Source organism: Chelon labrosus (assembly GCF_963514085.1).
Source record: "Chelon labrosus genome assembly, chromosome: 12".
NCBI classification, from domain to species: Eukaryota; Metazoa; Chordata; class Actinopteri; order Mugiliformes; family Mugilidae; genus Chelon; species Chelon labrosus.
In genome coordinates, this window is record NC_140345.1 from 22,437,687 (window position 1) to 22,452,471 (window position 14,785).

The 14,785-nt window shown below is 42.5% G+C and overlaps 1 protein-coding gene across 8 annotated transcripts in view; it reads left to right on the forward strand.

Annotated features, from left to right (window-relative positions):
* Window positions 1–14,721, forward strand: part of oxr1a (oxidation resistance 1a) — a 142,563-nt gene extending 127,842 nt beyond the window's left edge. For 6 of the 8 annotated variants that reach the window (XM_084557753.1, XM_084557754.1, XM_084557752.1 and 3 more), the window contains 8 exons: window positions 1,561–1,726; window positions 3,869–4,034; window positions 7,106–7,186; window positions 8,556–8,681; window positions 10,314–10,466; window positions 10,584–10,679; window positions 11,627–11,700; window positions 12,556–14,721. In XM_084557753.1, coding sequence (XP_084413879.1) covers window positions 1,561–1,726; window positions 3,869–4,034; window positions 7,106–7,186; window positions 8,556–8,681; window positions 10,314–10,466; window positions 10,584–10,679; window positions 11,627–11,700; window positions 12,556–12,691 — 998 coding nt within the window. In that variant the 3' untranslated portion in view covers window positions 12,692–14,721. Of the gene's footprint in view, window positions 1–1,560; window positions 1,727–3,868; window positions 4,035–4,888; window positions 5,575–7,105; window positions 7,187–8,555; window positions 8,682–10,313; window positions 10,467–10,583; window positions 10,680–11,626; window positions 11,701–12,555 lie in introns of those variants that run through there. The other 2 variants (XM_084557756.1, XM_084557757.1) reach the window with 2 other exon arrangements.
* Window positions 14,722–14,785: the final 64 nt, after the last annotated feature.

Here is a 14,785-nt window from a genome sequence, read left to right on the forward strand (position 1 = left end):
TCAGCTTGGCGGAGCTAGCCGGCTTTTATGGGGCTTTGTGCAACTCTTTGATCTCTGGCTCTGGTGGTCTGGGCCACTCCTTTGAGCGATAAGCTAAAGCCTATCAAACGCCACGGTGCCACAAACACACCTGCCCCGAAAGGGGAAACACAGTGACGATTAAACTCAACATCAAAATGCCTTCTGAGACGGCATTCAGAGAGGGGTTATTTATATTTCACCTCCCCTCTCTGCTTCAGCTTTCGTGTGCATTTATACAAATACCAAATTCCACAAAGGTGGACTAAGCCTATTATGTGTTCGTTGCCGCGTTTGAAATGGAGGGATCATTGCAGAGGTTTTAACTCTGCTGTATATCAAACACTACAACTGTCTTTTGGTAACAGCAAAAGAAAAACATTAGTTGTACTGTTGCATGCTTTTCTATATATTTTCACATGTTGAGGTACAAATAACATAAACGTGCATCAGTTAATTTTAAATAATTTTTTTAAAAGGGATTTATCCCAAATAAATATCCTCCTAGTTCCATAACTGTGCTCAGATTCAAACCCCGTTTTTCCCTGCACTGTAACTCGTAAAAGATAGATTTCTAAAAAATGTTCCCAAACAGTATGATAGTCACTGCTTGAAGTTGTTACAGAGTTACTTTAAAAAAATACCAAGCTGTACCTTGGAAAATGGCTGGTAAAATATACAATTAGTAGTTGAAATCTGCAGCCTTGTTATCTGACTGTGGGCTCAGTCTGTCACACTCAGTGACTCACCTGTGACCGCGTAGCCCACTCTAGCTAAACGCGCACAGTAGTAGCGATTCGGAAACTATTTCGCTGTCCAAAGCGAAGCCGAGGAAGACGGTGGGTGAGAGACTTACCATTTTCTCCCTACCAATTATTGTCACACAGAGAGCTGAGCTGCAGAAGTAGTTCTCATTCACGGCCGTCTCAGCAGGGCTGCCCTTTTATTCTCTGCTAATGTTAGCACCAATTAGCACAGCCCACAAAAAGAACAGCAGCAGCTTCAAAACCAAACTGCTTGAACACCATTCATTCATTTTTTTTAAAAGAAGGACATTTGTCACCTTTAGTTGTGTTGTCTAAGCAGATTCGTTATTTATTAGTTACATGTTGTCTAACCTGAAGCACGAGCCACTGCATTGAAACTGGCCTTTTTCTGCTTCCTGTCTCTGTGACCTTATAATAGGCCGCTGGTAATGTACCACGGGCTGAAGAGTTTGTGCCACTATCAATTATAGTCTCCTAATACAGTTATTTCTTTCATCTGTTGTGTTTCTGCCACTAAATGACTAATGCTAGCTGAAGTGGCCAGCAAATACGAGCTAGAAAACAAGGTCATATAAATAAAGCAGTTATTATGAAGGGCATGCACAGTTACTCTATGTATTTGAGCAAACTCTTATAATTCAAAATGAATGGCTTGACATTTCAGACATTGACTTGGTTTCACGTGAGAGTTTGAAGCATTTCAGCCAACAGCTGCTTAGCATAGATTGCATAGATTTTTGTGCTCCTGTGACCATGTGTTTGCTTCTTTGTCCAGGTACAGGGTATGCTGGGAGGCGGAAGCACCGCACTCACAAGTTCCTGTGTCTGCGAGTGGGGAAGCCCATGAAGAAGACCTTTGTTTCCAGCGCCAGCGCCTCCATGCAGCAGTACGCCCAGCAGGGAAAGAAGCACGAGTACTGGTTTGCTGTGCCGCAGGAGAGGTCAGTGCCTCAACTACACCTCCCATTGCTCCTGAGCAGAATACATTTGCAAATAACATGCACATAAAGAAGCAGTCATAACAGGCTTTATAGGCATAGAACCTATGCTCTACCTAATATTATTGGGAAGTATTTACAATGGAAACAATGATAAGTGATCCTATTATAGTCCTGAGCTGAGGCATCTCACCTCCAGTCCCTTTAATATTTGAAACCAATTCAACAGCCATTCTTTGTCAGGACCAACTCCCACTGCGGCTTCTGCCCATTTCTCTATGCTGCCTCTGCTAGACAGTAGGATGATTTATTATTCATTCACTCTGCATGGAAACAGACACACACTCTGTTCCTACGCACACACATGGCTGAAGTCAGACATTTTTGGAAGTATTTCTTATTTTTTTTCCAAATCCCACGATTTGTATCCTCAGAATACGTTTTTAGTCACAAGAGTCTTCATGAACTTCTTGTGACCCACGCTGAAATTTGAAATGTTTCTCAACATCTAAAAATAGCTTGTTTATGTGTTTCTCCAAGTTTGTTCGCTCAGTCTGGTTGCACACTTGCCAAGTCAGCAGCAGTCATGATTACATTAGAGCTCTTCGCACTGGGAGGAGACACATAACCGCAAGTCCTTCCAGTGTGTTTATGTGGGTAAATTAATCGCAATTGCACTAATAGCTTAATTTAATAAGTCAATTTTCTTTAAAAGGCCATTTTTCTAGCTTGATATAAAACAGATTGGACAACGCATAATCACTGGTCTGGGCCCTGGCTGGAGTGTGGTTATTTTGTGTGCTTTTTTTTATTTATTTTTTTTAAAGCGCTGCACAACACCACTCTCGTTTTCAGAACGTGTCTATAGTTTACATCACAGTGTTAATCACATTTGAATCAGAAAATCGGGCATGTCTTTCTCGGTTAGTCACGGTACCAGAAATGTCTCGCATTGCCATGTTTCGCTGTGAACGTCATACGTCTTGCTTGTTAAAGTCGCCTTGTGTTTATTCGCAGGTTGCTTAGCTACAACATTTCCCACCTGATAACATAACGTTTCCCGTGCTACATGCTGCTCCCGGGGATAAGAGTCCAGGGAGATGGCCGATTCAAAGACAGTATTAAAGTGCAGGGCTCATACATGCTATTACTTTTTACTTGTAAGTTTTTTTTTTTTTCTTTGCGCTTGAATCGGGCTAAGGTGTGTGGTAGAAGCAATCAGAAACCTTTCAGACAGACAGCACAGCGGCTCCTACTTCTTTTCTTCAGACGCCACTAGTCTCTCTGTAGCTTGACCTAGATGGGAGGCCACCCGCATGATGTGTCTTTAAGTGTTCTGGCATTAGTGTGGGAAGAAAAGGAGGCTATTGAATGGGCCATACACAACCATGACGCTGAATACAGCTCAACCCGCCTGACTACGCCACAGCTTTGTCTACCAGCCACTGCAGTGCATGACACAGGCTGTGTTTTCTGTTTGTTTGTAACAGCTTTATGAGTAATACTATACTTTATAAGAAAACTGACCACTTATCTGACTTTAAAGCCTCTCGAGTAACAATTTAAGTTTAACTATCCATCACATAACTTTGCACATTAACTCAGCTCTGCAGAGAGTTTTTTGGATCCTTCACCTTATTGTTTTGTTTCCTGGCACTCAACATTGCAGTAGCAATCAGCAAAGAACAACTCATAAATCAACTGAGTGGTAGCCTGACGAAGATGGCAACTTGACATAGTAGATTGTTTAGAAACTAAAAAGCAAGTAATATCTCCTAGAAGATGCTGGATACAAGAAAAAAAAAGAGATAAGAATTCACAGTGCATATTGGATATAACCAACTGTTATCCAACGCGCTTGCCTTTATAGGATAATAATATGTGAATGTTGTGTTTACAGCTTGTTGCATTGCCCCCGAGTGGCCCAAGCATTCTATTAATGCTGTTTTAATTATGAATTTGTTCCCAAATTGTGCAACCACACTTGTGTTGCAAAATATGTGATGGCAGACGAGAACACATATTGTCCCACAGGCTAAGCAGTATCAACAAAATGAATCAAATAAAAAGTCATTTTTCAGTTTCTGTAGAGATTGGAGTGTCTCCATGTCACTTTTTTTTTTTTTTTTTTCTTCATTCACACAGATCAGACCACCTGTATGTATTCTTCATGCAGTGGAGCCCAGACATGTACGGTGAGGGGGTCAGGGGGATGGGACAAGAGCCCGGGTTTATGGTTGTCAAGAAGAATGAGGTGACAGAAGCTGCTGAGGATGAGCCCATCACTGACCTCAATGTCAAGGAATGGGAGGTAAGGTGTACACAGCTGAAACTGCTCCTTTCCTTTCCTTTCCGTGCACCAGTTCTGTTGTCTCGAGCCTCACAGACATGGATTAATCACAGCTCACCGCTGAGGTTTAATCCATATTCTGTGAAACCATAACTTTATGCGGTGTAACTGTTACATTTATTGTTCTATGTTAAATAATTATGTTATTTTGCTTTCATTATGCTATGCATAGTGTAAAAGTATTGTGCTGATATTGTTTGGTAAACCATTTGAATTGTGTAGTTGTCAAGCCTCAGTTTTGTATTCTGCTTCTGTATTCTGCACCTGCGTGTACCACTGCATATTTCTTGATTTAATATTAAAATTTGTGTCAATTTTCTATCACTTGTTAGTAATGTAAAATGTGTGAACACTTGCTTTGCTTGGAAATGCGCTTCTCTGAACTTCCAACCAAAGTGTTTTGCATGTTTGTGTAATTGTTTATTCTTCTCAGTCACTGTATTGTAGTTTCATCACATGTTGTGTGACTGTCACCAGTGTTGGTCCAGCATTTGGCGACTTCTTTTGCTGAACGGCAAAAGCTAACGCTGTTATGAGTTGCTCGTGCTTTTTGGGTTATGAAATACCCCCCCCTCCAGAAAATGTAGCGCTGATGTGGATTCTTCCTTCTTTGTCAAAACTTTAATTTTATTTTTGTTGTAGATTTGTGGAAAGGTGGCTTATGTTGGGGCAGGTCAGTTCATCCTGCACAGAGTGAATGAGATATAGTCAAGTGAGACTGTTTAGAAGCGTGTGGATAATGAAACGGATGCATTCATCGTATGAAGAAACTGATACTATGGAAGCAGTGGCCTGCATTTAAATTTTAATGTAAATGAATGATGTAGGAAACAAAGTGGACTGATTTGTTTGTCCCTGAACTTCTGGCAAACAGAGGCTACATGATCCATTACATCTGAATAAGTAAATGGGAACCTGACCCATGAATTTTAATCACCACCTTTAGCTGTAAAGAACATGTTTTACTCATAGAGCTTTGTCTGATAAAATAGATTTTTGTTTAGTATAAAAAAAATGACAAAGTGCATTTTTTTAAGACAATTCAAGTTTCATTCTTATTAATTTTTGCTTTTAATCTTTTATTTTTTGTCAATCGGAAATTATCTGCCAATATTTATAGCAAATGTGCCTCTCTGGACATTGTGTTACTGTATCTTTAAATTCTGAGCGTTATGGGAGGGGCTCGACTTTTGTTAGCCAATAGGAAGCCGGTTTCTCTTCAGTTCCGTATTGCGATTGGACGTCAACGGTGTCACTCAAATCATACGGCGGAGACCCCTTTGAGGGGAAAAAAAAAAAGAAAGAAAAAAAAAACGCTTCTATTTTTGTCAAGCTGGCTGCCAAGCTCCATACTCCCCGTGCGTGTCTCGGGGCTTCACAGGGAGAACTTAAAGGGATCTGTAATGTGACTTTCCGGCTTTAAATCTCGCCCAGTAAGGTGGAAATGTTTTCTAGGAGGTCGAAGGACCAAGAGAAACGGATGACCCCTAAGTATACCTGTGTATGTTGCTCGTGCTTGCTCCATGTTTTTTTTTGTCTCTATCGATGTATATTATTGTATGTGTTGTTGTTGCTGTTGTTGTTGTTAGCAAGGCATGCTAATGCCTGCTAGCGAAGCTAATTAGCTCGCTGGGCTTTTTTCAGCCGGTCCAGTCTAGTTCAGTGACCGGTTCAAAACAAAGTAGCTACTGTCTCACCACTGTTTGACAGTCAGGACAGTGCTCCCACCCTGTCTGTCTGTCCTCCTGGCACCACCTAATAGGATGTGCGTGGCTGTGGAAGCTGTGTGAAAGTTTATAGAGCTAGGTGGCACTTTAAAAATGCTGCAACTGTGGTCATACGTCCGTTTGTTACAGCTTTACTATTGCCAGACTTTGTTTGTTTGTTTGTTTTGGGTAATAAGTCTCCTAGCGTTGATGAAATAGCTGTGAATGAGCTACCTGTGTTATATGACACAGCATTGAGCGCTGTGGTCACATCCCCAAGGCTGACCCCCTTGTCATGACTTTAATTCAGTGTTTTTCTGCAGCAGCTTCTGACAGCTAGCATGCCACTAGCTAGCTTGTGTGTGTGTGTGCGTGTGTGTTGAGGGCAAAGTGTACCTGTGTGCCTGGTGCAGATGGTGCAGAAGGTGAAGGGAAGTGCCCATGTATTTTTTATAAGGGCTGTAGTTTACCCTTTCTGCTGCATTATTGAGACCTGTAAAGAGGGAAAACTCCCTACCGCAAAAAGTTATTTACAACACTAGCAACAAGATGGGTAGATCACCTCAGCTGTGTATGATACTTGATAAAACCACCATGAAAAAAAAAAAGATTATTGAGAGATAAATCTGTGTGAATGAGTCTATTTATGTATGGCTTTTGTGTTTGTTTGTTTGTTTCGTTCACAAGACTTAAGTCACCTCCCAGTGTGCAGATACAGTGGACTATTAACTGAACAACATGTGTTCAGTGGCAGAACGCAGGCAGCAGTTCTGTGGATTGTGCAGCAGCGTGGGGTGCGACTTTGTTGGAAAGTAGCCATGTTTAGTAGGTCATTGTGCTGCTCTGTCTGAGTTGTAGCTCAGTGGATTGTTGTTGTTGTTGTTGTTGTTGCCGACAGACAAAGAGTGACAGGCGCTGTTGCATCAGTCAGACCTCAGCTGTTTGTTGTTGTTGATGTTGTACGTCCAAGCTTTCTAAAGAGATATTTCCGAAGAGCCTTCTCACTCTCTCACGCTTTCCTGTCCGCTGCAGTGTTGTTTTCATCCTTTCGTCCGAGTCAGTCTTCAGTATAACTGCGCCTTGCAGCGGTGATATTAGACATATTACACAAACATGCAAAATGACTGAGTACTCTGAATCTCCATCCTCTCCTCTTCAGTCCAAAGTGAACACCTGTTAACAGAGGCCTTATGCCTGTGTTTGCTGGGATCGGACTCTTCTGGTGCACATGCCGCCTTCCAGTACTCATCCTTTCCTCCACTTGGCCGGCATTAGAACTGGCAGCAGAGTTTTATGTTCCACCTGTTCCTGTCTTTGTACTACCAGGTAGTCTCTATGACGGAGTACCACCGTCGGATCGATGCGCTAAACAGCGAAGATCTGCGCTCGCTCTGCAAACGACTCCAGGTGCCCTGACCAGCCTTGTCTGCCCCCCTCTGCTCTGTCTGCTCTGCTGTTGCCTGCACCAACACGGTCTCCTTTAGGCTCCATATTGCAGGCTTCATCTGCTGCTGCTAACCTCACAAATACATGTCGCTATTGTTTTAAGTAAAACATTATGGGCTGCGTAGCATCAGCTCACAAAATCTGTTAGAAACCCGTTTGACCAGTTAAATTGTGAAGTCAACAAGCAACCTAGTTTTAATCATTTGATTGCAGAAAAGTTGGCACGTTTGGCGTGTTAAGGTTTTCACGTGACAGCAGTCTTATCTCCTCGTGTCAGGCTTTCCTTCTTCTCTGACACATTGAGTTCTTCAGCCGAATAGATCATTCTGGTTATACAGCAGTAACTACTGGCCTTTTTGTGCTGGCTGTAGACAGATATGTAGATTGTATACATGACTCACAGAGATGGATGCTTGTGGAGGATATTAAGCCTTTTCCCAAAAAGAAATTTGAATGCAAGGAATGAAGCCTGCATTATCAAGAGACAGTCGGAGTACTGAAGGATAAGGAGAGGGTGTGCTGGTGAGGGGTTAGAAGTAAGTCTAGGGTGAATGATGTTTTCTGAGGACAGTGCACGTAGGGCCATATTTGAATGGGGACTGAAACACGAGAGCATCCCAGCCACCAGTGGCAAAGTGCTCCACAATCAGCCTCCGTTATCGAGAAAGGTAAATGACCCAAACAGTTCGTTGGTCAGAGAAAATGTCAAACGGGGGAGTGCAAATTATTCATTGGGTTGATTTCCTATTCACTTTGCATTCTCCTCTTCCAGGCAGCGTCTCTGCCTGCTCTCACAGTCGTGCCAAACCAATCCTAGTCATCTGGCATCAGAGAGTGGCAGGAAGATATTCAGCTGTCATCATCAAATAGTTGGATTATCAGTGTGTTGCTAGATAACACCGCATTTATAATTTTGCCAGGACAACTGCTAGATTGAAAACCCCCAAATGGATCAAAATTACAAGTTTTTATTGTTGAGGTTGGGCTGCAGTTTAAAGCTGGTTTCCCTGTCATCTAGCCTTTATCCTAGACTGCGGTAGTTTATCTGTTTATGCTTTGTAGAATTCATTACATACCCCTGCATTTTTATGTTTTCCAGTCTCACTTAGTGTAAAAGTGATTCCAACCTTTTGCAGGTTACTGCTTGTTGTCGATTACCGCTACAGATAGCCGGATTAGTTAGGCCTGTTGTATCAGTAGCCTGAAATGGTGTAAAACAAAATAGTAGATGTTTGACAGTAGCTGTAATTGAACCCATCTAGTGTCAGTGCTTTCTGGAAGTTTAATCATTCCTTCTCAGTGCATCTCTAACATTTATTTGAACTTGTAGATTACCACCAAGGAAGAGGTGAACTCGAAGCATGGCACGTCCATCAAAACTGAGCTGGAGCCGGAAACGTTCAAACCCAACCTCAAAGAGCCCAGTGATCTCCTGGAGGCCGACCAGATCGAGAAGGTAAACAGATATACTGTAATGCAGAGACACACATGCAGCCCCATAATGTGAGATATCTGACATTTAAATATCATTAAAGCTTATAAGGGATAATACTTGCTTTGAGCAGAGCAAAACACACAATCAACTGGTTCTATCGGCAAGTAGTTTCTGAATAGGCAAAGCCTGATATAGCATACACTAATAAAACACATCAATGAGCCGCACCGTCACTGTAATGAACATGGACACTGTAATTTATTCTGAGTGAATTACTGTAAGTGCTCCTGTGCTGTGCTGAAAATAGTCCCCGACCGGTGCACAGTTTACACCCATTAAAGTCAAGTTTCATTCAAGCAGACCTCAGCAGTTTTATACAACACAATAGCCTTATTTGATATTGAAGTTCAAACTATACAATTTGTATAATAATATTATGTATTATGCTGCATGTTCTCAGTAGGAACCAATATGTGTGGAGGTAACAGGCAGTATTTAAATAGATTCATGAATTTAGGTTTAGTTTTTTGTAAATGAAAAAGTTATACTTTAAATTTTTTGTACCAGTCTTGTTCTTTAAATTAATGTCCATACAGTCCGCAAAACATTTCACTTTCAAACAACATGCATGCAAAACAAGCCAAGTCACCCATGCCTGGAGCTATCTTTAAACTAGCTTCTTGTCTTTAGGGATAGACTAATCACTGGTGTAATAACAAGTATGCATCTGCCCAACCAGCGGTTGTTAGATGAATACAACAGTGTTTACAGACAGAGTAAGAGCTGTCAGCATGCAGTTCATTAGACCTTGAAACAAATTAATTGGCTGGATTTGTGCAACAGTTAATTTATTATGTGCTGAATGACTTAAAATTGATTTATTTCACATTGATACCAGCATAAAAAGTTAGATGTAATGAAAGGGAAATCATGAAACACAATTTTTATTCACTGACCTTTTATGTTGTGTTGAGGTGTGGTGTATGTCTTGCAAGCATTGCAGGTTAAAAGAAAAATCTCACACATGACTCCACATGAGTCCCAGCTGGCATATTGACCCATAGACAGCCAATATACGGCTTCCTTTAATCACCCCGAGGACCGAGCTCGGGGCTCAGGTCCGGCTCACAGCAGCGCAGAGGTGAGCCGAGTCGGGCCTTGTTCCTTCGTGGCTTCATTTCCAGCCTGCTGATTAAAACGGCTCCACCACTGGCGCATGTGCTGAGCCGACAAGAAAACGGCAAAGGAACGGACGACTTATCAGAGAGGGAGCAGAACATTTAAAGGCCTTCGTTCCATGTAGCAGTAAAAAGTTGTCACTTTAATTCCACGTTTTAGTCAGTGTCTGTTTTATCTGTCCATTAAAATGAAGCATACGCCGTGCTGCTCCTCCAGCGCCTTCCTTGGCTTTATCTCCCCGTGCACCACAGCCTCTGTTAATCCTTCAGTCTGTCAGCAGCAGGGCAGCCGGCTCTCTCAGGGAGTGCTGGACCTCTCTTTCTCTCGAGGCTGCTCTCTGTTTGCAGCCCTGTTACTCTTCTTTAAACACCAGGCGGTCTTAGAAGGTCACTGCAGATGTAATTGAGCGTTGGTGGCTGTGGTCTTTCTGTGTTGTGTTTCATTTTCCTTTTTTTTTTCCTCCTTTCTCTACAGCTTGCCAGGAATCTCCCACCACGGACCATTGGATACCCATGGACGCTGGCCTTTGGCACATCCAAGCATGGCATGAGCATTAAGTCGCTGTACAGAGCCATGCAGGGTCAGGACACCCCAGTGCTCATGGTCATAAAGGACAGTGACGGCCAGGTAAGCGGCAGATTCAACCAGTAGTGCACTGCGGTATGTTTAGACTAAGTTATGTTGCTAATCAGTTTCTAAAATCTCCTCCTCCTTAGCTATGCTAATGTGTTTTTATTTCTCCAGGTGTTTGGAGCTTTGGCATCCGAGCCCTTTAAGGTCAGCGAGGGCTTTTACGGCACAGGAGAGACCTTCCTCTTTACCTTCAATCCAGAGTTTCAGGTATAATACTTTTCTCACTTTTTTGGGGTTTTTGTAAATATTAAACCACTGATAAATTTGATCAGTCGTATTCTGCAAACTGGCTTGCTCATAGTCACAAAACCCAGAGACAGATCTCCTCATTTCTACAAAGCTTTCAGCAGGAGCGCTTTGGCTTCACGGCCCACAGCTTTAATGGTTCTGTTCATTGTCGCAGCTCTACACAGCCCCGTTTCCAGCTGCAGGGGGCAATAGTTTTCAGTAGAAAAAAAATGCTAGCAACTACTTGGTGTGCAGAGAGGAGCGTTTAGCATTTTGAGAGTCAAATACTTTCCTCGGTCAGGCAAAATAGAAGAGGGAGGTGTTGTCAGGTGGCTTAAAACACAACTCTGAATGGATGCTAATGCACGTTCAAGTGCTGTGTAAATACATGTATACACATTGAATACCACATGAACTATTTTTAATTTGTTTATAAGCCGTAATCATTCAGTCATCATCTGAAGGTGCACACACATGCAAACATGATTCTGTTTTGTGGAACTAAAAAACAAATTTTGAAAGGAATTAATTATCTTTTTGTTTTCTTTGAAAAGTCCTCTAATCAACCGAGTCGTTATTAACTTATGTTATCGATTCTTCTCTATCATTTCAATACTAAACTCTACACTGGATGCAAGGGTGAATGAGCTAAGAGCAGCATAATCGAGTAGCATAATCTGGGATTGTTGCATTTCTGGTGCATCTCCACATTCGTATTCTGGAAATGCCTTTCCTTCAGTCTATCGGATAGCTCTGAATAAATTCTCAGATGTAAATACTGGATCATCTAATGAAGTCAAACATGCGTGTGGTCTGTTCTCATCGAGATAAAGACTATTGGACCCACAAGGACTATATTAGATTGTGTCAACAGTGAATACGTCATGTAATATCTTATAATGCGCGCTCTGTTGTGTCCTCAACAGGTGTACAAATGGACGGGTGACAACATGTTCTTCATCAAAGGAGATATGGACTCTCTAGCTTTTGGCGGAGGAAGGTGAGCAAGACGTCAAGCAGAGAACTAAATGATAGATAGATAGATGGATAGATAGATAGATAGATAGAATGTTAAAATTAAATTAAATTGCAATTAAATGAATTACGCTAACCAAAAAAACAAAAAACACACGCAAAATGTGCCAGTAACAGTCAGTCCAGTCTCATCTGTCGGACACAGATGAGGAGTTATACAGACTGATGGCTCGTGGGAGGAAGGATTTCCTGTAGCGGCCCTTGTTCAGAGAAGGTGCTCCGTTGTCCGTCTGTTATATAGTGGAGAGGATGGTCGAGGTTATCTGTGATCGATAGCCATTTGTTCAGTTTCCTCCTCTCCACCACCGCTTCAAAATCATGATTTATCTCTTGTCATCATTTATCTCATATGCAGTAAAAGTTTAGTGGGACGTGAACATTAAGTTTGAGAACTTTAGTGTAATAAGCCTAAAAGGAACAAATGTAAGTAAATATGACTCAGTCATACCTGGTGAAAGAGTTCACCCTGCAATAATCATGGAGCTCTAAACTACAGGTGCTAAACATATGGACCGTGGGCCAAAAGCAGTCCACCAGAGGGGTCTAATCTGGCCTGCAAGTGCGAACATTACATAGAAGAGTGCAATTTTTCAATGAGAATCACTGCTATTCCTAATTTGTCTACTGTTTTAGTAAGAGAAGTGGACAGAACACAACACCGAGAGCCAGGACTAAACAGCTGACAGCAATATGCTCAAATTGCACTTGTTTTTCCGGCCCGCTTGAGATCAAATTTGGTTGTGTGTGGCCCCCGAGCCAAAATGAGTTTGACACCCTTCCTCTAAATGATGCTGAGCCTGTGTCTCCTCTTCTCTTGTAGCGGTGAGTTTGGCCTGTGGCTGGACGGAGATCTTTACCACGGCAGGAGTCACTCCTGTAAAACATTTGGGAACCCCATGCTCTCGAAGAAGGAGGATTTCTATGTGCAGGACATAGAGATCTGGGCTTTTGAGTAACAGAACAGTGCACCACAGGGAAAAAAAGAAAAAAAAAAAAAACAAGTCCTGCGAAAGGGCAAACCGAGGAGCACTCCTCCTTTAGAACAATGGCAACGTCCCAAACCTAACTGCACATCACCAGGGCTCCCCAGGCCGGAAGCCAGCTATCGGATGCTTGTTGTGCGTTACTACTGCAGTTATTACGGAGCTTTTTTTTCTTTGTGAAAAATTACCTATGTGTGTATCTTGTTACAGCCTTGTGCAGCGTCTTTGCAGAGTAGGTGAGGGGGGGTGGGTGTAAAGGAAGCGGTGAAAGGACCGTAAGATGAGTTTGTGTCAGAGGGATGAGGAGAGGGAAGCGGGGCCAGGACCACTGGGCCCAGAAGAGAACCATCGGAGCTCCTCTGTCCTGAGAGGTGGCGAGGATGATGGTTTGAGACGGCTGTGAGAAGAGAGAACTGCCCTACTGGTCCAGGAACTTTAACAGAACCTCAAGGAGTCCCCCTGCACCCTCTCAGACCCCCCCCTCCCAAGAGCTTTGTTCATTCTGTAGGATGTTACTCACTGTGCTGTCAGCCTGGACGGAGAGAGACCCCGTTGGAGGGTGAGGAAAGCTGAACACATTCCATTACTCTCAGTGATGGTTGAGTGTCAAATTAAAGTGGTGGTTTGTGGTAAATACACACTCACAAAACACGTCGGCAACAGGATGCGATGACACTTAACTCAGAGAAGAGAGAAAATTTGCTGTGTGTAGTTAGAGGGTGGGGAGGGGGGGGGTAGGTCTTTTTACAGTACAGTACAGTTTTGGGGCTGTCCTCTGAGGCTAAACTTATAGAGTATTGTGTATTGTAGTCCTCCTGTTGTTCACTGTCATCACACACACACACACCATCTGAAAGCACATAGCTATAATCAGATCACCCATCCGTCGTAATGTTCTGTTCAGTGGGTGTACGTGCGAGTCCAGCTAACACCAGCTCCTCTCGCGGGACGCTGGCTGTACTGTTCGTAGACAGTAACGTGTTGCAATAGATTTGTGGAATATGCAAATAACTGTCCTGTGACCTCAAATAACCCGCGGGTCGTGGCACTTTCGCCGCCGCCTGCCGCTCTTTCAAGAGAGATACTTGTAAAGCTTTTACGTCTTGATACACAATTGCTTTTCTGGGTATCATTTGAAAAGCCTGAGACGTGGTTAACTGTTTTACATGCATATATGACAATTGTATATTGGTATATATGATTATATATGGGTTTATATAATCATATATATATATTTTGCTGTTGAGTGTGACAGTGATATATTTGTGCTGATATTTCAGCTGTTACTATATAATGTATATTACCCTGTAAATTAATGTTAAAATAGTAGATTTGTTCCTATATATATATATATAAATACATAATGCTATATAAATATATATATATATATATATATAAAATAAAGTGTGGATTGGTGGGTTGCTTCTAGCACTTTAATCTGGTGTAAAAGCGTCAAGGCCAGGTTCTTAGATTCTCTTAGCAGTAGCTGTACAGTACTTTTTTTGTTTAGATCATTAAGATGTTAACTGTTAGTAGAAAAGCTTGCTGCTCCAATATCAACAGGGGTTTGCCCCGATGCTCTGTGTCTAAAAAGGAGGACTACTAAAAGGCAGGAAGGGGGGGTTGAACGTGGGTGAACGCGGCAGCAGGCCTCCGTTTCTCTCCGCACGCCGCCGCCGGGTGAGTCTGCGCCGGTGCAGGTAGGTATGCAGGCAGGCTGACCTCGGGACGGGCAGGCGACGGAGGGTGAAGGGAAGTGTGCGTGTGTGTGTGATTGTGTGTGTGATTGTGTGCGTGCGTGCGTGCGTTTGTGTACAGTACGAGAACCTCCCCCCGTGGAGCTTTCTTCCCCCCTTTTCTGGTCTTCCACACCAGTATTTGTGTCCTTGTGGAAAGTCACAAAGAATAATATGGATAATTCTTCCAGTTATTTCACCAGAATACAATGTATCAGTGATGTATAAATAACAATAAAGCTGAATTAATTGTTGTAACCTGGGATATACCTGAATCTGTCATGTGTCTTTTTCTCGGTCATGGCTTGAAAAGGAACTACTGCTAGGCTTC